Source organism: Hoplias malabaricus, chromosome 10 (genome assembly GCF_029633855.1).
Source record: "Hoplias malabaricus isolate fHopMal1 chromosome 10, fHopMal1.hap1, whole genome shotgun sequence".
Lineage (NCBI taxonomy): Eukaryota > Metazoa > Chordata > Actinopteri > Characiformes > Erythrinidae > Hoplias > Hoplias malabaricus.
This window is the reverse complement of record NC_089809.1, coordinates 20,725,321-20,747,514: the sequence shown is the minus strand read 5'-3', so window position 1 is coordinate 20,747,514 and position 22,194 is coordinate 20,725,321. Positions and strand designations below refer to the sequence as shown.

General features: G+C 37.2%; 1 protein-coding gene across 3 annotated transcripts; it reads right to left on the bottom strand.

Annotated features, from left to right (window-relative positions):
- Positions 1–1,952: 1,952 nt before the first annotated feature.
- Positions 1,953–21,547, bottom strand: LOC136708246 (serine/threonine-protein kinase 31-like). 3 transcript variants are annotated; one of them, XM_066682641.1, is made up of 24 exons: positions 21,049–21,547; positions 20,884–20,966; positions 20,170–20,268; positions 20,010–20,081; positions 19,664–19,822; positions 18,552–18,856; positions 18,097–18,223; positions 17,673–17,798; positions 15,844–15,959; positions 15,363–15,519; positions 14,821–14,946; positions 14,103–14,297; positions 11,322–11,435; positions 10,270–10,389; positions 9,808–9,939; positions 9,365–9,466; positions 9,169–9,249; positions 7,690–7,815; positions 5,974–6,093; positions 5,126–5,212; positions 4,580–4,729; positions 4,185–4,310; positions 4,002–4,073; positions 1,953–3,903 (listed from the first exon to the last, which is right to left on the bottom strand). In XM_066682641.1, exons 1-24 carry the CDS (start codon positions 21,080–21,082, stop codon positions 3,799–3,801), a joined length of 2,934 nt encoding a protein of 977 aa, XP_066538738.1. In that variant the 5' UTR covers positions 21,083–21,547; the 3' UTR covers positions 1,953–3,798. The 3 variants fall into 3 exon arrangements, with proteins under 3 accessions (XP_066538738.1, XP_066538739.1, XP_066538740.1); XM_066682642.1 differs by having other exon boundaries at positions 14,821–14,943; XM_066682643.1 differs by having other exon boundaries at positions 20,884–20,936.
- Between the last annotated feature and the right edge of the window lie 647 nt (positions 21,548–22,194).

Sequence of the window (22,194 nt, the reverse complement as noted above, 5' to 3'; positions counted from 1 at the left end):
GTGCTGTTTTAAGGAGCGCTTACTTTGCCTGACAAAGGAGGGTTTAGGGATGATCATGACTGTCCATCCAGCAAATGGTTGATTTCTAATAGAACTGAAATGTTTGACAAAAATATAATTCATTGTTAAAATAACTTTCTATACAACTATTTATCATCTATAACATTGACTAATGTGTAAAATTAATTCTGATTAACTCTGAAAGTAAAGTAAGCTTGGCTGGAGCCAAGAACACAAAGCTGTTTCATGCTGCCATCTTGTGGGTTTTTCCATCTTTGTGGTGGTTGAATGATGGACAAAACATCTTAGATCACCACATCTTTAGATCATCATGTCTAGAGAAACATACAAAGAAATATATAAATAAATAATACAATAAATAGAGAGTAGATTGTGTAGCAATAAAGTTAATATGCATACACATTTGAGTAGGTAAGAAAAGGACATGCGGTAACCTCCAAACCTGATTCTGCTTTCATCAGTAGGTTCTCCATACCATAGTTGTGGGATATTCTCGCTGCTGTCAGTTAGTACAATGTCAGATACAGCATGTGGGACAGATCTTTTTCCATACCTGAGGGGTTTGATCAGTCAGAGATTCTGGTGAACAACCTCAAGTGATGGAGAAACAAATATCCAGTATCCTAAAGCATGTGCTAAAATATTGGTTTAACATTAAATAGTTACAGAAAGCCAAGATGAAGTTCAGTTAACAAATTATACTTTTCTGTATTTGCGCTCATCTTTTTTTAATGGTCCCACACTATTAATAATATAAAAATGTATGTACAGTAATACACCGTACAACGTATCAAAATGACTGACTGGTAATAAAATGAGAAATAATAATAATAAAAAAAGAGAGGATTCAATTACTATTTTTAATGACAAATATAAGAAAAAAAGTCATTGTGATTTTTTTGTAGCTGCTTTATCGTATGGTTAAAATATTTCCTGTACGATATATTAATTCTACACAAGTTTTCCCAAGAAAAAGTACAAAAGTAATTAGTGTAAAGTTGTAATGATAATCAATTAAAATACCTTTGTCGTGTGATGAGGTTTATATAATGACGTAGAGCAGTATAATATTTAGCCAGCTCTTCAGCAGGCACATTCTCACCAGGATTAACTGGCTTCATTGGGTAAGTATTGCCTGCAGTTAACATTAGCAGTGCAATTCCGAGAGACATCATCACATGAGTCTGCATCTGGAGTTACACAGCCAGACACTATCAGGGCTCAGACAAAACAGTTTAGTTAGTACATCTAATCAGGTCATTTGATAAACTAGATATCTGACCGTATATATTAGATATTTTAAACTTTTTTTAAATTTAAGATGTAGTTAAAAAGGCAGTAATAACAGTAAGAATTGTTACATTAAAGTGTATCCTCAATTAAAGTTATAAGTGGACGAACATGTAAAAAGTAGTAGTTAGTTAGTAAATGTACTCACATCTTTCAGAAATTGATGCAGTTTGACAGCGCAGCCTCGGTGGTTCTGGCATATGAAGCTCAAGCCGAGTGTTTTTATACCGCACACTCAAGAGCACTAACACACCATTACAGGGGCCACGTCAATCACCCTTTTTTTCTCCATTTTTTCTTTTGAGAATGAGTTTAGGAGCCGACTTATCCATCCATGATGTACTTAAATATGGATGTTGTCTGTGCACAGCCCTTCCATACAATTACCAATTTCAAGCAAGCAGGATAATTCATATTATCTCTCTATAGATCTGAAAAAATGCTGGCTGAATATTTGGACATTAAGGGTATATAGCCAATCAGTGGAAAATTGTCGTAGATTTTCATGTATTATAATCCAAAACCAGATAGTTCCCTTTCTCTGTGCAAAGTCAGACTTTCCATCACAATTGTATCAAATGTTTCTTGTGAAAGAGGCAAAACCATTTGTCATGTTTTGTCATTTTAATGAGGGATTAGATACTGATCTTTGTATCAAAGGAAAATGAAAAGCACACAGAGATCCTATAATTTTTATTCTCTTCAAACATTTCTTGTCGACGCATCTGACAGTTGCCATTTCCATTTCTTAAACAAATCAATGTGAAATGTTATTCTTATCAAAATAGTTCCACTATTTCCTCATAACAATGCAAATATTCAAAAACAGAACAAGCGCACCAAGCGAGGATGTTTAACAGATTCAGACGAGGACTTGGACAAGGAGTGTGGGGTTAGGCAGAACGGCTGGTGAGCAGAACGTCTTCTGAACAACATCTTCAAACTTGTTTAAGCAAACAAAGTGTCTGGTGAAGTATCAGGTCAGAAAAATGGATCAATACCTGCTCTGCATCTGGAAAATATGTATTTACTGATTTGTTCACCAACAAAACTGATTTGGACACTCAGTAGAGCTGAATTTTAAACAGGTACATTGAGAACACACTTTCAAAGAACAAACTATTGTACACTTTTATGAAAGTAAATGTAGGCACCCAAGCACATTCAGACTCAAAGCAACAACAATTCCACAAAACAAGGGTTGTCTTTTTTATGCTGTGAATTTTCAATACAACTACAAAGATCTAGGAAATGTTTCTTTGTAGGACTAAGATTTAGTAAAACTTTAATGGAATGGCACATCTAGCTGTGCTCATTCTGTAATGCCACACTGCATTAACAGATATGAAGCATCCTTTCCCTGCTTTTCATGAAAACCAGACAAGTACTCTCTCTCTTTCAGCCTTTCCTACATGTCACTCGCTCAATCCAGGGCTTAAAAGCAACACTAGTGAGCTCCAAACGTATTTGTATATTGCCACTTACTGGCTTCTTCGTCTGAAATAAAGCGCAGGATGTCAGCTTTCATCTGAAAATATGCTCATCTGTATGAAGTGAACTGCTTAGAAAAGAGGCACATTCAAAATACCACAAATCACTTGAGGAACTGACTGCTCTGCAGTTTATTAGGCTAGTCTGTTCTGCTATATTCATTCGCAGTCTCAAGGCAGCTGGTGTTAATTGTAGGTTTTTCTTTTGCTCTCTGAGGCTGCTGTTGGTGTCTTGATGTGAAAAACGGGACCAAAAAAATATCAGTGCCAAAAAAAAGCAAGCAAGCTTGTGAAAAAAAAACAAAAAACAAAAACAGAGTAAACTGCGACAGAGCCAGTACTTCCCAGCACATAACGAATGATTCAAGACCCCATGAAGACTCTCAAGGCCCATGTTTACAGCCTGTTTAATCATCCTACCATTGTCTGTCTTTGTTTACTGCTTTTCGTTTAAAGAGAATCACAGAAAAAAAGCACTAAGTGCATGTAAATCACTGATCTTCCATGTTTCAGAAATAATACAAACCCAAGGTTCAGATATACAGGTTATATAGTGACTGATTTATGCTTAACGTTATGTAGTCACTGTGAACATTTATAGTGTTTACAATATAAATGGATATCAACCTTTATTCACTAGTAGAAGTTTTACTTTAACACAATTCAATAATATAGTGAATAAAAAAATAAAATATAATTGTCACCTTTTCATTGTATATAAACAAGGGACTTAAAGTGAAACAATCAAATATAATGATGACAATTTTCTAAATGGCAAAATTTCAAAGTGAAAATGACTACCTGCAGTGATTGGGCCAGACCAAAAATAATAATAATGAAGAAAAAAAAAAAAAACCCATAAAAAAGGAAATAAAACTCCAAAGTATAGCATTTTCCTTTTCCATGTCAAAAACTATAATTTTTTTAAACACCAGCATAAACCATTAAAAGTGCAACATAATGATGCACCAAAAAAAGAAACCTTTCCAAGTATATTTTAGTTTTGAAGTGTTTGAAAGTAGTCATCATCAAGGGCTTCAAGAGAAGATAATCTTCCAGAACATACCATCAGCTTTGAGAGGAGGCTTTGGAGTTTGTCTTCCTATCAGAGGCAAATTTCATGAAACCTTTATGAGCACATGAAAGCACTCTAAGGAGAAAAATTTAATGAAAATATTTTTTGAGAATATATTCATCTACCAGTTGTAATGGAGTTAATTCTGGGGCTTGTTGCTCATTCACCACAGGTCCACTAAAGTCTGGAGCATAAAGCTGCAAAAATAAAACACAATTTATTCATTTAAGCGAATGAATAGATAAAATGGAAGTAGAAGATAATGATGCAAATTTGTATAATTTTATAATTGCTTTTTACCACCCTACCCAGAGCATGAGGCCTCCAAATGCATACATGTCACTGGCAGGGGAGGGCAGCTGACCCCGCTTCAACTCTGGAGCCATCAGACAGACTGAGCCAGCAACCATGCCACTGTCCACTGCCCTATGTGCCTGAAAAACAGACACCAAACAAACACATACACAGGATTACACAAGATGGTAGTGGTATATCTAGCAGTGTTTCTAGAAAAGTAGAAATAGATACATTAGTGTTCTGCCGGATACCCACTTCCACTCATGGGAATGCATTAGCAAAATTAATTAGTTTCCAACTGATTATCAGACCTTATTATCAGATAATTGATATCATTTGCCTAATATTACTTTTACCCCCAAAAGTGTTTTCAGTTCAGATAGAAAGACAGTCACACATTACTCACAGGTGTCTTTGTAAAATCATAATCTCCTACAATGCCATGCTCTCGGCTGAGAACAAACACATTGTTAGGGTTCAGAGAGGCATGAGTGATGTCAGCTTCATGCAGACTCTGCAGGCCCTCAAGTACTCCCCTCATCACCTTCCCAATCTCCTACACAGATATTAGGAAGATTAGCTTTAAGCAACAAATTATCATTTTCCTTAACACATAAATGTTCAACCAACCACATATCTTTATTATACTTAGCGTTCATTTATTTAAAACAGCACTACAGGATGTTAAATTCTTTACTTCAATTCTTTTTCTATTGTTAACATTTGAAAAAGTGCAATATATTAAACATAAAGAATAGAAATAAGATAAAACATAACACTGTGGAATTAAGATAACTTTAAGCTTAACCAGAGGCAAGAGTGAAGCCCGCTGAGCACAGTAGAACAATCTCTTTGACTGCTTTTATATATATATATATATATATAACTCCAAAGTGTTATCTTTGACAAGCTCTATTTTCTTATCCCTACAATCACTACTAACAACACTTACAGAGGGTATCAATGGGTCAATTTTCTGCACAATCCTGAGGCTACCAGTAGAGAAGTACGGCACCATGATGTATGCCAGAGGATCAGACTGAAACACATTTGGTATGATTAGTTACAGTTATGGCATAAGGACTGTACACACTATGTTTCTAACCAACCCCAACAAGAAAAAAACCACAAAAACTCTAAATTTTCTAAGCAATTTTTGCTACTAAGGAGATAAAATTTTGTTGTGACTGTATAAGGGTGTACTCAAGCATTCCTCAGAGACAAACTAAAGGCTCTGCTGACCACACTTACGCCTGACACTGTCTAATCAACAAGGCTCATTGCACAATCACAACACTTTATACAATTACAGACTGGAGACCATCTGCTGCTCTTCATGTTTTGTTTTCCCACCTCCACACTGTTCTTTAATACTCATGACCCCACATGACCACCAGGTATGATTTGGGTGGTGGATAGTTCTCAGTGCTGCAATGACACTGAAGTGGTGGTGTGTTAATGTGTGTTGATCAGACACAGATGGAACTTTTAACAGTGTCCACAAGGGGTCTGTGTTATTATTATGGCAGAACGGTGTGTATCCTGTTGGAAGTCAATGTTATCTGTTTTCCTATGCATATAAAAAAAAAAAAACAATAATAAATTAAAAAAAAAAAAAAAGAAAATCACACAAAGTATAAAATAATATTTTTGTGAAAATATATTTGTGATATCTTAGTTTAAGGCAAATTCTAAACTACTAATGTATGTAGTACCCCTATTTCCCAGTAGCAGTTAGAAGAGGGCATTTAAATGTAAAAGTAAAAAAATTTAAAATAAAAAAAATGATAAAAAGAAAACCTTGCCAAAGAAGATGCCCAGAAGAGGCACAGCTGAGGAAGGCTTCTGACGCTGAGCTCTGTGATACTGAACTGCTTGCTCAAGCATTCTCACTTCAGACTCTTCATCCACAGAGTAGCCCTATGACAAGAAAAATGATTAAAACTGCCAAAAATCCTTAAAGGAGACAGGTTTTAATAACTTTTCTTTGACGGGGAAACTATTTAAGTTAAGATTTAAGTGACTAGACAACTGAGCAAAAACAGTTAAAACAAGTGTAAGTACCAGCAAAACAGATGATTATGATAAATAATAATAACTTCATATAGTCAGTAGCAAGTATTAATCAGGACATTTAGGATTTTATTCAAAAACACTTTCATTTATTTAAATTCTGAGGATGCTTGATCACCATTCCACCATCTCACCTTTTGCTCGCTCTCTTTTGCATATTCAATACCAGTCTAAAGTGTAAATGTATATAAAAACAAAGCGTCTCGGTCCAATATACCAGGCTTTCTCTCTATGCTCATAGCAAAGAATAACAGTTGTTAGACAATGAAGAGTCCTCCAAAAATTGACAAAAATGATTTGCGATCCATAGCAGGGCAATAATTTATTTATTTTTGCATGTATATAGAACTGACTTTAACTACATTAAAGTAAATAGAAAAAGTCTATTTACAAAACTAAACAACTTGCGTAAGGAATGAGTTTACATACAAGTTAAACCTCAGCAACATACAAATAACAGTAATGTTTCCCCCTCAAACATACTGTTCCACCTTAAAAGACATTAAATGAGCTCCTGAATGTAAAAAAAAAAAAAAAAAAAAAGTTGCTTTTAAGGGAAAGTGTACCAAGCCTGTAGAACACTACTTTTGAATCACAAGTTGTGCTGTAGTTGCCTTTCAGAGGCAACATTTTTACATTATTTCTTCATTCACGTTTTCACGTTTTGTTGTTTTTGTTTGGGACTGAACACAGCTCCATGCCCCAGTCCAGACGGATCAGTAAAGATTATTTTTTATTTCGTGTTGCTCCTGCTCTTGCTGTATTCTTTCACTGGCCACCACTCCCAGAAGTGCTTAAACCTCTTCAAAAAACCATGACGTAATTTTACAAGCTGCCATTGTGAGCTGGATAAAAACAAATGCAATTACTACAGTCGCTTGGCTATTTTACCAACTGCTTGTTTGTGCTTGTCTGCATTTCGTTGTGTAGGCAAGTCTTTTTGGCTAATCAGCGCTTTGCAAGATTCACACATCACGTTAAGTCCCTACTCAGCCCGCTCAGCATGCAGTAGGAAAGTTTCATAATTCTGCATTTATTTGGTTTAACAGCAGGTGAATGAGCAGATGAACACTGAGATTGTCATTCTATTGTCTCCATGTTTATAATAGCTTTCGTATTCATCATCATTAATAATGCCATGTTTACTTAGTTAACAGCAAAACATGTAGCCTCTGTAAGAGAATTCAACATATGTGATGTAATTACATAAAGATGTGTTATGGCTGGAAAATCTCCCATGAAAACCTACGCGACCACCCTGATTTCAGAATTAACAAGGATGGTCACACCAGCACAACAATGCAATTTTAATATTTGGCCCCTTTCCACATATCTTAAGGGCACTCACGTTAGGCATACGTTAGAGGATTAAAAATCAGATCACGGTAACTAGTGTCTAATTTGAATTCTCCATTTGAATTCTGTTCAGCGCTAATCTATTACCTTAAGCACCACCTTTTGGCTCTGGAAATCAGTACAAACCAAAGGCCTCCTCCCACTCAGCTCCCTCATTGGCTCAGCGTCAAATATGTCTCTCTCCAAGCTATTCATGAGTAGTCCCTCCGAGCTCTGTCAATACACATGCACAATTATGATTATACAAAAATCCCCTGAATAAATAAAACATTCTTTTAATTTAACAATTGGTTCCCTAAATACACCAAATCATTCTCTCAGATTAGCAGCAATGTTCGCTAGTTTAATTAATTAGTTCCTCAATTTAATAAATTACTTTGACATCCGGGGACCATGCTTACAGCAATGTTTCTAGTAAAGGCAGGTTTAACAGCAGAAATCCCAATTTAAAGTTATCCTAATTTGAAAAGGAGGGATGCAGGTGAATTGTATTTCTTTATTTAAAATGCTTTATGGCTTGTCATTCATTCAAATTCCCAATAATGCTGGCCATCCACATGACACAAATGTGCAAGAGACATATTCTCAATAGGGAATCCTTTCAATTCTGCAGCTGGAATTGCTCACCAATTCAGCACTGAACAAGACATGGGTCTGTCTCAGCATACAGTTTAATTCAGGCAGGTGAGAAGAGAAACATTTGGTTTTGTGTCAAAGTGGGGAAAGACGGAACCCAAAGTGTGAATAAAAAGTCAATTAATTTGACAGAGAAAAAGTCATGATGTCTGCTTTGACTTAACAGAATATTTTAAATAATAAAACAAATGAAAACGGCATGGCCAAAATAATGGGACATTTAACCCTGATCTTTTGCTGCACAACCTTTAGAGGCAAACACTGAAAATATCTAATTTCTGTTGTGCTGAATGAGACTTCTGACATCTAAACCTGACCTCTGAAAAACCACTGGCAACAAATTTATGACTACAAAACCCACTAAATACACAGAACTATAAATGAGACTAGAATTAGTCAGGAACAACATCAAACCAGAGCATTATGACAAATCTGTGACTTCCTGTGGGTGTAAATGTGCTGAAGTCATTAAAAGCAAGGGCCTTTGCACTTCCTACTTACTTATTTTACACTTCCTACACTTATACTATTTTTTTCAAGGCTGAAATGGTTAATATATTCTGTAGTAAACTACTTGCTTACTTCAGTGATTACTGATTTCTAACTGTGATCACAGGTTTTTCAAATTTTGCATTAATTTTTATGTTGTGATATATATTTTAAGTGATGTAAAGATTCACCTACCTCCCTTTTGCTCATGTTAGGAAAACTTTAAATTGGGGTAAGCTGAAACTGAGGAAAATGCAATGTATTCTCTAATTTTGATGTGCAATACATAAACAAATATGCACAAAAACAAGATATTCTCAGATATAATGTGACCTAAACTTCAAAAATATGTTTTCATTTGATGGCAAACAAAAAAAAAAAAAAAAAAAAAAAAAAAAAAAAAAAAGGGGGGGGGGGGGGGATAAATAACACAGTCCTTACCATGTAACTGTTTATTTCCACCTCTGGATAAAGCTGCACCAGCTCGGGAAAACATCCCTTCACCAGCTCACAGAGTTTCGTCTACAGTTGAATACAACATTTATCTTTACACAATATATATCAAAATAGATCCACCTGTTGAAACTTCCTTTTGTGTGAAGTAGTTCAGAGTGAAGTGTTTCATGATCAAGCTTACATATTCCACTTTCTCTTGTCTAATTTCCTGAAAAAGAGCATTTCTTGTCTCTGCAATTTCTTCTTTCTTCTTCAGAATTTCAGGCAAATCCATCTCATCAGCCTGTCAAACCAAGAGAGACAGTCAAACCAAGCCTTGTTGAACAGGCCAATCAATACTGTTTATATAGCATTACAGTCCAACTGTCTCAATAACATCTGCACAGCAAAAATAATGCTCAAAAAAATATTAAACAAATTTTACAAATGTGTTTCAAATAAAGAAAGGGCTGGGGTAGCACCAACTTAAGTCTTAGAATCGCAAATAATCCAAAACTCAAAATACTGTATAAAAAAAAAATACTGAGGACAATGTACTTCCCAGTCATATTTTAGGTAGATCAATATTAGCTATATCACTATATGAGACTTTGCTATGGTACATAATGCCTGTAAAATAGCTACCTCTTCTAGACAGCCCACCTCCACCAGTTTCCAACGCAGCTGTGAACGCAGGCTCTTTATGCGTTTTTTTATGCACAAGAGCTCATCTGCTTTTGGAGTGCTGTTCTGCCATTGCAGCATGTCCTGTGTAAACTGGTATCAACCATAAAAAAGGCTTAGGCTACAATTTTTCCTTTCCAACAGCATTACGTTTTGCATGCATGGCTAAATATATAACACCAGTAAAAGTTCATTAGATTAGTGTAAATAATAATCTAAGGTGATTTATAAGTAGAGATCTCATACACTAACTTTCTGAATATCTCTTTCATTTAAAGTATTACTCTGTCTGTGTTGCAGGAAAACAAATTAATTTTGGTTAAACATTTCTTAAATAATAAGAGGCAAAAAAAATCTAGCACAGGGTAACATTCATGGAAATATATCATTTAATTTAGCAAAAGTCAAGTATGCTTTCCTTACCTTTTTATTCATTTCATATTTCCGTCTGATGTCAAAGAGTAAGTGCTGCTCTTTTTGGATATGCTGCATGACTTTATGAAAAGCATTAGACATGACCTTCATCTCCTGGCCATCTGGTTCCTGTGAAATGCAGTGAATGGTTAATCAGAATCAAATCTCATCAAGATTAAAATCTTTGAACAAATATATTCTACAGATTGACAGCATTAAGCCTGGCTCACACTACGGGCTGATTTTGAGGCCGATTAATCTTCCCAACAATCGCAAGAGGTTTCCTGATTTAAACAACTATTTTCCCCAGATGATTCTGTAGTATGGGGAGCCTATATTCCAATCTTTACTCTTCTGTTCTTCTCCCAGTGCATTCTGGGATTCTTGGATGGGATGTTTGTTACATCTATTCTGACCGTTGTAAACTCAAGCTGTATTCTGAGGGAGGAAGGTGCAGAGCTGTGTCTGTATTTAAAGCTTGTTTAAAATACTGTTCCAAAGTTGTAATTATTCTGGTGAAGGAGCATTAGTGTACAGGTTCCAAAGACAATCTGCAGAAGACACTAACGTGACTCGGTTACAAACACCTTCATTTCAAAATGCTGCTTTGTGAGGCAACAAGAACGCAAGGTATCTGCTGCTGTCTGTTTCGTACACAGTCTGCCTGTGTGAGAAACGCCCTCCTGCTCTAGGAATGTAGCATTTTTGAGAGAAACTCCCACAAGGTTTTGAGGAGCGGAGCTGTGTCTGTCTCTCTGTGTGTGTGTGTGTGTGTGTGTGTGTGTGTATGTATAGAATTGGAAAGTGCGGGGTGGTTCATTCAGGGTGGATCGTGTAGTTTGGGGACTTTGAGGACTAACAGCGATCAAGCACAGACAAATCTGTGAAAAATGTCAGGATTTTTAAAATCCTGTAGTGTAAGCCAGGCATTACTTATGCAAAATAATGAAATTATCCTCAGAGCTTAGGTGACTGTTAGCTGACATAAAATCTGATCAAGCATAAAGTTCTGGTTCCCGATCTAAATCAATAATCTGAAAAGTGCATGTGAGGACACTCACAAAGAGATGAATAGTCAACTCTTCATACACATCACATTCGACCTGCTTCAGGATGTCATCTATGCCCTCAACAGCCTCCAGGGGAACTGCACTCTTCTCCATCAAGCAGAAGAACTGAAGAAAAATTTTATACTTGTGGGTTAGTGTTCCCTAAATTCCACCAGTATGTGAACTTTGCTACGAGAGGAGCGAACACGCTGGATCTTGTTTACACAAACGTTCCAGACGCGTACAGGGCAGAGCCCCGCCCCCACCTCGGACACTCAGATCACATGTCTGTTATGCTAATTCCTGCATACAGACCCATCATCAGGCGATCGAAACCTATCCTGAAAGAAGTGAAAATCTGGCCATCAGAAGCAATCTCTACTCTTCAGGACTGTTTCGAGTGCACTGACTGGGACATGTTTGGAGAAGCTGCAACTTACAGCAACACAATCAACCTGGAGGAGTACGCATCATCAGTGACCAGCTACATAGAGAAGTGCATCGATGATGTGACCATCTCCAAGACCATCACCATCCGCTCCAACCAGAAGCCGTGGATGAATGCAGAGGTGCGTGCGTTGCTGAAGGCTAGAGACGTTGCTTTCAAATCAGGCAATAAGGCGGCCCTGAGAACAGCGAGGGCCAAACTCTCCAGAGCTATCAGAGAGGCAAAGTGTGCACACGGCCAGATCATTCACAGCCATTTCCAGAGCAGTAGAGACACTCGGCGCATGTGGCAGGGCATCCAGAGCATCACCAGCTACAAGACTACACCACCTGTTTGTGACGGAGATGCTTCCCTACCAGACGTGCTGAACCATTTCTACGCACAGTTTGAGGCACAGAACAATGTAACGGCGAGAAAGTCCACCCCTTCTCCCAGCGACCAGGTGCTGTCTTTTACTGTAGCCGACATGAGGAAAACTCTATGCAGAGTCGACCCGCAGAAAGCTGCTGGACCAGACAACATTCCTGGCAGAGTGCTCAGAGAATGTGCAGACCAGCTTGCTGATGTCTTCACTGATATCTTCAATATCTCTCTTAGCAGTGCCGTTGTTCCAACATGCTTCAAGAACACCACCATCATCCCGGTGCCTAAGAATTCTTCTGTGTCCTGCCTCAATGACTATCGTCCCGTTGCACTCACATCGGTCATCACAAAGTGCTTCGAGAGGCTCGTCATGAGGCACATCAAAACCCTACTTCCCCCCACATTGGACCCTCTACAGTTCGCGTATCATCCTAACCGTTCAACAGACGATGCCATATCCACCACGCTGCACCTGGCACTCACCCACCTGGACAAGAAAGACACATATGCCCGAATGCTGTTCATAGACTTCAGCTCAGCATTCAACACCATCATTCCTCAGCATCTGATCGGGAAGCTGAATATACTGGGCCTCAACACTTCTCTCTGCAACTGGATCCTGGACTTCCTGACTGGGAGACCTCAGTCAGTCCGGATCGGTAGGAACACCTCCAGCACCATCACACTGAACACTGGAGCCCCCCAGGGCTGGGTGCTCAGTCCACTGCTGTTCACATTGCTGACCCATTACTGTGCAGCGATGCACAGCTCAAATCATATCATCAAGTTCGCTGATGGCACGACTGTGGTGGGTCTCATCAGTAAGAACGACGAGTCAGCATACAGAGAGGAGGTGCAGCGGCTAACTGACTGGTGTGAAGTCAACAACCTGTCTCTGAACGTGGACAAAACCAAAGAGATGGTTGTAGACTTCAGAAAAACAAGGGGTGAGCACTCACCACTGAACATCGACAACTCTGCTGTGGAGATTGTCAGGAATACCAAATTCCTTGGTGTTTACCTAGCGGATGATCTCACCTGGTCCACTAACACCAGTAACATCAAAAAGAAAGCCCAGCAACGCCTCTACTTCCTGCGAAGGCTGAAGAAGGCTCATCTCCCCCCTCCAATTCTCACCACTTTCTACAGAGGAGTCATCGAGAGCATCATGACCAGCTGCATCACTGTCTGGTTTGGAAACTGCACTGGGGCAGATCGCAAGTCCCTCCAGCGGATCGTGAGGACAGCTGAGAAGATTATCGGTGTGTCTCTTCCCTCCATCACAGACATCTACACCACTCGCTGCACCCGCAAAGCACTCAGCATTGTGGGAGATCACACACACCCTTCACACACACTCTTCAACCTACTGCCGTCTGGAAAAAGGTATCGAAGCAGTTGAGCCCTCACATCCAGACTCCGAAACAGCTTCTTCCCACATGCTATCAGACTCCTAAACACCTAGAGACTGAGACTGGACTGAAAGAAACACACACACACACACACACACAAACACTTCACACAAACACTGGTCTGTTGGACTGTAAATGAGTGTACTGTTTTCACATATCCGGTTTACATCATGTTTACATCCAGTTACCGCAGTGTATTGCAGTGTCTCTCTCCCTCACCCCCTCCGTACTTATGGTTTTTGCCTTGTCTTGTATTACATTGTATTGTATTGTACTGTAGGGACATTGTTTTGTATTTTTCTTAGCCATATCTTTTGAACTTTAATGTGTATGCACTGTTTCATGTTGCACTAGCTTTACACTAGTCGCACTTTAATGTTGTGTATTGTCTTATGTAGCACCTTGGTCCTGGAGGAACGCTATTTCGTTTCACTGTGTACTGTAAACACTGTATACTGCTGAAATGACAATAAACTTCTTGAACTTGATTTAAGCTTATTGGCACAGATTCCATCAACTAAAATTTATATGAAATCTTTCTATTTTGTTATATTTATTATTGGTGTTTACCTTCCTGATGTTGTCTCCCCAGTCACTCAGAGCACAGAGAGCTTTATCTGTTGCCTCTTGCACGTTCTTAGATTTCTCATCCTTTTGATTTTTCCACTCACAAAATTTCTCAAAAGACTGATCTTCAACATCATCTGCTGGGAACAACTCAGTATTGTCAAGTGTGAAAACTGCCTTCAGCGATGAGCTAACCTCCTGTTCAAAAGAGACAGATGAGATAACATTTTTATTCTACATGCAAGAGCACAAATTTTTCCCCTCTCAAAAAAAAAAAAAAAAAAAAAAAAAAAAAAAAAAGTACACATCTAGTACACACCCAAATGGGAAAACAATGTCCATTAGATCCACAGCATCTTGAGTGTCTTATGCTCTATACTGCATTAATTTGCATATTTGTAATGCTTTGAAGACTGAAATTTGTAAAACAATGTCCATAAAAATACTTTTAGATGTGAAAATAGAACAATAATAAAAATATTAGCAAAAATAATAATTTTTAAAAAATGTGTTACCAAAACATTCTCTACCTGAAAACATTTCAGATTTAGGCACGAGGGTATCACTATAGAGACAGTGTTGAAGCCACACAAGTGAAGTCAATCTAATAAATGGTAACAGTGTTTGTATTTGTGGAAAACCTACTTAATTGTAGTCATTAAATCTGAATGTTTTTAAATCAGTAAGTAAAAAGACAGTGACTAAATTTCCAGCTACACACCTTTAGAGTCTCCAAGCGCTCTGCAATAGGTAGAATGTCCACCTCAAGAAAGAAGTCATTAATTGCAGTCAGAAGAACGCCGCGGGTCTGATTCCTTATTTTCACCAGATCCTCCAGCGCCCCCTTCTGACAGAACAGGCAATATACTTAAGCTGACAACATTAACACATCTGTTTTAATGTCATTTGTTTTAATGCACTCAAATATTTCAGATAAGTAAAAAGGAAAAACATTTTTTATTACGTTTGTTTTGAACAGTTTAAAATATGTTTTTGCAAGCATAAACACTAATGATAAAATAACTTATTTCAAACAGATCAACACAGGTTGGGGACATGAGCAAAGAAAGCACTAAATACACTGAATATAGAGTTACTAAATACTGAATTCAGAACTAAGCCCTTTAATTTATTATTATTTAAAAAATATATTTTTAAAAAAGGACCCCACCTTTCAAAAGTGTTTTTTTGTGTGTAAACATGTCTCTCTGTTACTTTACAACATATACGCATCTGTATCAAAAGGCAATCAAAATTACTCACACTTTGACAGTCTCTAAGTTTCTTTAAAGCTTGTTTGTAGTCCTCCCATGCCATCTCAAGCTTTTCTGACGTTATTGGCATGTTAATTTGGTTGTTCAATACAACTGTGATAGATTCATAAAGGTGTTCCCCAGAAGTACTGCACGCATTAGTTGCCCTGGAATTAAGTGTTACATAAGAATTTAAGTATTTCAATATGTTAAAAAGTTTTATCATTGTTTTAACAAACATAACTGCACTAATAAGTTATAATATATAGTAACAAGTACATTCATCCATGTTTTTGTGTTTGTTTTCAGAACAAAGACAAATGTGCAGGGGATAATGTCTCTTAAATAGATATGTGGTGCAAAGTCCCATAGATCTGGGAGCTTTGCTGGCAATCTCATATTCTATTTCTGACTCTGTGCGCAAGTAATTTCCGGAACAATACTCATTTTGAACGTACGAAACTGGCAACGGAGCAACAATGAAGGCTTACCTATGTTTTTTCACAGCTTCCACTTTCTGAGCCAGTTGAGAAAATCTGTCACCTACTAATGAGTTCCAGCAGACATCCACACACTTATCTTTCATCTGACACACCTCCAGTTTTTTCTAAGAAAGCCAGACAAACAAACATACACTAAAATACAAATCATGCTCTGTTCAAAGTGTAAATGGTATATCACATTATCCAACATTATGCATGGTACTAGTGGTATGATTCAATCCCATCATGCTTTGGTTCAGACTATCGTTTCTGTGTTTTTAAATCACAGATTGGAAATAAATGTATCATTTTAAAACTTCCCATATGAATTATACAAATGGAGAAATGGGCATGGGAATAATGATCATGTTCTTTGTACATCTTTGGTAACACATGCTGAAATGCTAACTTTTTAACAGTAACTGGAATCCCACATTCTCTTCAGTTTGAATGATTTATTGGGCTGGATGCTGAATCACAGATTTCCATTTTGGTTTAGAAGTGTTACAGTGCTGCAAGATACACGTACATATAAAAGATGAAAACATGTACATAACGAAACTTACATAAGAAACATAAGAATATTAATAAAGGACTAAAACAGTATTAGGATGGCGTGTGGTAGGCTCCGGACCCACCTCGACCCTGAACTTAATGAGCATTTACATTTACATTTATGCATTTGGCAGACGTTTTTATCCAAAGCGACTTACAAAAGAGGATCTAACATTCAAACTACAGCACAAATTATACAAAATACCTTACATTAAGTGCAATATGCCAGGAAGTAATAAGTGCATTAAAGAAAGACATTCAGTGCAAAAGATACTCTCGGAAGAGCTGGGATTTCAATGATTTCTTGAATGCAGAGAGGGTTTCTGTTGCTCTGATAGTGCTTGGAAGCTTGTTCCACCAGCGTGGTACCAGAGATGAGAATAGCCTCAACTGACCTGTACGGGGGGTTGGTCGTGTTAGTAGGCGCTCCTTTGAGGAACGGAGAGGGCGGGCGCTAACGTATGGTTTTAAGAGTTTATTGAGGTAGATGGGAGCAGAACCAGTGAATACTCTGAAGGCCATCATTAGTGATTTGAATTTGATGCGAGCAGCTAAGGGTAGCCAATGAAGCTCAACTAATAGGGGCGTGACATGTGCTCTTTTTGGTTGGTTGAAGACCAGGCGTGCTGCCGCATTCTGGATCATCTGTAGCGGTCTTACAGCACAGGCCGGAAGACCTGTCAGGAGGGCGTTGCAATAGTCTAGACGGGAGATTACTAACGTCTGAACGAGGAGCTGTGTTGTATGTTGAGTTAGGTATGGCCTAATCTTCCTTATGTTGAATAGGGAGAAGCGGCACGATCGAGCTACAGTGGTAACGTGATCTGCGAAGGTCAGCTGGTCATCAACCATGAAACCTAGGTTTCTTACAACCTTGGAAGTTACCAACAGTTACCAACAATGAATGAATAATTCAGTATTTTTAACTCAGTCCCTATCTGCCCTGTGTTTATCATTTATTGGACTCCATAAAACCAAATGAAAACTATTTCTATGAATTCACTTAAATGTATTCCATTCTATCATCTTGAAATCTATGCCCATCTCTGAAAAAATATATGAGAAATCAAATGATTTTCAGTTGTTCAATCAAGTGATTCAATCCTCGGTTTTTTACTGTAGTACATGGGAAAAGATCCAAGTGATCTTCTGTGAAGAACAGTCAGATGTGGAAGTAAAAAAAAAAAAGTTTTTAAAAAATGAATGCTTAATGAAGGATAAAGAACTGGTAGCACCAGAATTTCAGTGCTGAGTTTCTGCTACCTTCACCAACTTATTCTAACCTGCAGCTCACATCTGGTCTCCATCAGCTGATGTTCTATATCATCTGCATATTTCTGGATGCCTCTCTTCTCCTCTTCAAGATTTGCTACTTCCTTTGTTTTCTTCTCTAACTCCTCTCTTGCAATCTACAAAATAAAAATAACACAGCTGAAAAAAAACACAATGCTGAAGACGTAGTAGTAGTAGTAATAATAATAATAAAAGGAGCAGAATTAGTTATAGCGTCTATGAAGCAATTGGGGGTTAGTTGTCTTTCTCAAAGGCAATCCATTCAAAGACGAGGGAGAAGAAAGCACTGTTCCTTCACCCGACAGCTCAAATAAATGTAACATGATTTATTGCTGACAATGTATGTGTGCCATGCCAATATGTTAAGCTGAAATTCAAATGACTGAAATTACCAAAGAGAGGGTAATTGATCACCTGTAGCTCTGATTTCACTTCATTCAGCATCTGCTCTGTGATCTGACTGCATAGCTGCTGGATGACCACCTCTGTGTTTGGTGTCTGGTGCTCCTCTGTTAGCTCTCTCTCAGCCGCATTGTGCTCCCTACAACAAAACATAAGCATGAAATTTACTGAATGCAAAACCAGCCAATCAGATAAACACATCTTATCTTATTTACACTAAAACATGTAAAGCACACATACACTATTGAGTAAATAAATCAGTAATTTAATTTTAGTCAAAACAGCCTTTACATGCAAGCGTTTTATTTGTCAGGAAAAAAGAAGAGGAGATCCAAGAGAAGGCTGTCCAAAAATTTAAAAATCTTTTTAAAACTAAAATAATAATCTTCCTGATGCTGAAAAAAACCCTTTAGACATTCTGACAGGAAATGACATGCTAAATATATGTGAAAATTAAGTTGTCTTACATCAGGCCTTGAGGCTTTGGGTTGGTGAAAACTGGTCGTAACTTAGGCATACATTCTAAGGAGTCTGAGTTGTCCCTGTCTCCTTGCGGCCACAGTGAAGTCTGCTTCAGGAGACACTTCGGTGGAAAGGGGCTTTCTTTGATGCCTGGTAGACTCAATTTGCCAAATTTAAACCTCAAAACCTCTTCACCAATGTCATAGCTGCCTTGAAATGCCTGGACCAGGATTGTTCCATCGAAGCATACTGATTTCTTACTGATCCGTAACTTCTTCCCATACACTAGATTATGGAGAAAGGACTTTCCCTGGGCAATAACATTAAAAAAAACATGATTATAAGGATCGAAGACTATTTGGAAAGAATCCTTTTCTTCATATATTATATATTAGTCCATATATTATGAAACATTTTATAGAAAAATCCCATTAAATAAAACCTAATGTAATCAAAGAATAAACTGATCAATGGTTTTAGTTAACTATATCATTTCATTAGTATTACATGCAAAAGAAAGATCCATTTGTATTTAGTGAGGGTTAATGTATTGCCTTAAAGTAGCATCTTTGGGGGCTATATATTGAATATGTGTGTTATAAAATATAAAAAACATGTATTAGACCAACAGTTGTTTGTCGCTTCGCATGTTATTAAAGACAAGTAATATACAGTAAAGGATAATTAATTTGTCCTTTTTAAACAACTCATGGGACAGATTTGGTCCCGTCCAGATTTTCTGCATGGTTTAATGCTGTCTAGTCTCACTGAACCACTGGCCTGCGGTAAACAACTGCTGACATCAAATATATGACTAAAGCAACTATGGATTTCTTCTGGGTCAAAAAGTAAGATTGTTAAGTCGTCAAGTCAATCACATGAATGATTTTGTCAGAGTATGCATTTACCTAATGAAAAACCCAAACAGGAACTGACACAATTTAACCCTTAATTTCATTTTAAAAATAAAATGCAGATGTTAGTGGATTCTAGATTTTAAAAACAAGTAGCTAAACAAAAAGAATGACCAGGGACTTTACCTATTACAGGTATTGAGGACAGTATACATCAATATTCATTTTTCTTAGATAATCTTACATCATATTATTATATTTACCTGTGAATTATGTTGAGAATCCTGCTCACTTGATAGATGACAGCCCCAGAACTTATATTTATTGGCAAGTGCAGGAAACTGTAAGTCATCTGGAAGTTCAACTATGTCAGATCTGCGTACAACCTCTGAATTCCCGTAATCAACATATGAAACATGAAACTAAAAAGACGAGAAAAACTTGATCATGTCTTGTAACAAGCATGCAAACATACAGCTCTTACAGTTCAAACTAGTTTCGATTTTATTACAAAAAATGATTAGGCCTAAAACTTGTATGCAAGAAAAACAAATCAATATTCAGAACAGCTAAATTGGATTGTTAAAATATTTCATCATATCAGCTCACCTTTTCATCTACCTGTGGTTGCACTTTGCACCTGTACCAGCATCTGTCCTCTGAGTAGCACGCACCATAAAACTGCAACACAGCAAAGAGACCAAGATAAGCAAAGTGTGTTGTCTGCAGTCAAGTCTTTTTCTTATTTGAATTGGTTCATTTAACCTACCTTATGTGAAATTGGCTGTCCTGTCAACCTTGGTGCAGTAGGGCACTTTTCTGAGAGGATGGTGTCCACCTTCTCAGCTTCTTTGTCCTCAGTCACATTCTACATGAATGGAAGCCCGTTTACACCACATAAAAAAAAGGTTTAAAAAAGGCACAATTTTTAATTTTTCACTAATATGCAAGTTTCTCTCTAATTATTTTGAAATACTATGTTAATATTTTTGACATACTATCTCATTATTTCGAGATAGCATCTCATTATTTTAGATAATAATTCAATATATTGAGATAGTATACAAATAAAAATTGGTGACATTTTTGTATTATTTTATGTGGCGGAAACAGGCTTCCATATATATGATACTGGTAAAATAATATTGAACCATATTAATTAGTCGTATTCTAATCTTTTCACATAGTTTCCCTGAATTTCTAAATAAAACTAAGCTTTACCAGAATAAAAGGTCCAATATAACACTTCTTAGGAACATTTTAGTGGAGATTTTCTATTTATTTGTCATATATATGGGCATTGCTTTTGCCAAGGGTTTGTTTTATATATAAAAGCATATACAAGTGTATATTAATTCAGCACGTAACTGAAAGCATTAACCTATACTTGTTAAAAAATAATTTGGGTGGGTGGGTAGAAAGAAAGAAAGTCTTCTCCGTTTAAGGTGAAACCGAACAAGAAGCCAACCTAAGCATACGTTACCTGAGCCCAAAAAGTGATGGCATCCACAACATGTGTGACCACGACCAAGTCCACTGAATCATTGGAACGAGAAAGAAACTTGGCTGTTGAAGAAAGCATTTATAAACAGCAGGAAATCTCTGTTTCCAAATTAAACCGAGAGCTACCGTTAACGTTTTTGCTTACGTTGTTCAAGCTCAGTCTCACAGCACTGCGCCATAAGCCTCGTCCGTAAAAACAATATGGAGTCCAAATATCGGGGCAAATATCAGAGAAATGTCGCCCACAGAAGTCATACAGCACACCGGTAACCCAGCACACCGACCTAGACTGGATAGTCCAAATTTTATCCAGGCATAGGTTGTTTTGTTTAAAGTTAAACGTCGTTTTCCTTTGCCGTGGACATTAATATATTAAACTTAAAAACGTTTGGCCTTTCATACGTCGTGTCGTGTGGCAAAGCCGCACACCAACTTAGGTGCTACACGAACTAACTAACATCAGCACAAATCCAACTAGGATGTTTCTAGCAGAGAGAGACAGTGGTGAAATCACCTAATGCAACTTTAAATCTAGCAATAAAGTAATGTAAATGAAAGGGGTTTATACACATTATTCACAAGAATTAGAGAAGTCAGGGAATTACATATTCTAATCAGGAAATAGCATGTGCCATTCAGCGACTTGCATATTACACATGACATATGCCAGTGCCAGGTGAACGTTATTTATGGAAGTAAATCTGTCTCATCAGACTTTGAAATATTGCCACCTTTGAATTTGGAGCACTGATTTTTTTTTTTTTTTGCACTGAAATTATGCATCTGAATTTTGTTGCTTTTGAATTTCAGTCTTCAGATTTACACCTCTGAATATTCTGCTTCACAATTATGCATCTGAATATAATTGCTCTTGAATTTAACTTTTGAATTGAATTTAAGAACATGTTTTCACTGTAATTATTCAAAGTTAATAAAATCAGATAAAAAAATTCAAGTTTAAAAAATTCAAAACAATATATTTCGAAGTTGCTCAAATTCGATAGACCAAATTCAGATACCAAAATACGAGTTACAAAATTCAGATACACATCCGGGATACAAAGGATAAGCAATCGATTCATTAGGATTTTTTGTTTCACCTTAAATGCTGCACTAGTTGCATTCTGTCGACGCTAGATGGCGAAATACGAACACAACTTCCACACCGTGGAAAAACTACACGTTTAGCTTCCTTCCGCGGATATTACCTCTTTGTTTTCAAAGTGTCTCAAAAATCTGAGACTCACTGAAGACACAATATAACAGACTCTTGATATCCTGAAGATGAAGA

Bases quoted from the DNA above. Each gene is read 5' to 3' on its own strand.
- LOC136708246 (XM_066682641.1), bottom strand. From the start codon at position 21,082: ATGGCGCAGTGCTGTGAGACTGAGCTTGAACAAC. The intron at 10,390-11,321 runs GTGAGTGTCCTC...TGCATTTCACAG, and splicing joins AGTTGACTATTCATCTCTTT to GAACCAGATGGCCAGGAGAT. The intron at 4,730-5,125 runs GTAAGTGTTGTT...ATATCTGTGTAG, and splicing joins TTGACCCATTGATACCCTCT to GAGATTGGGAAGGTGATGAG.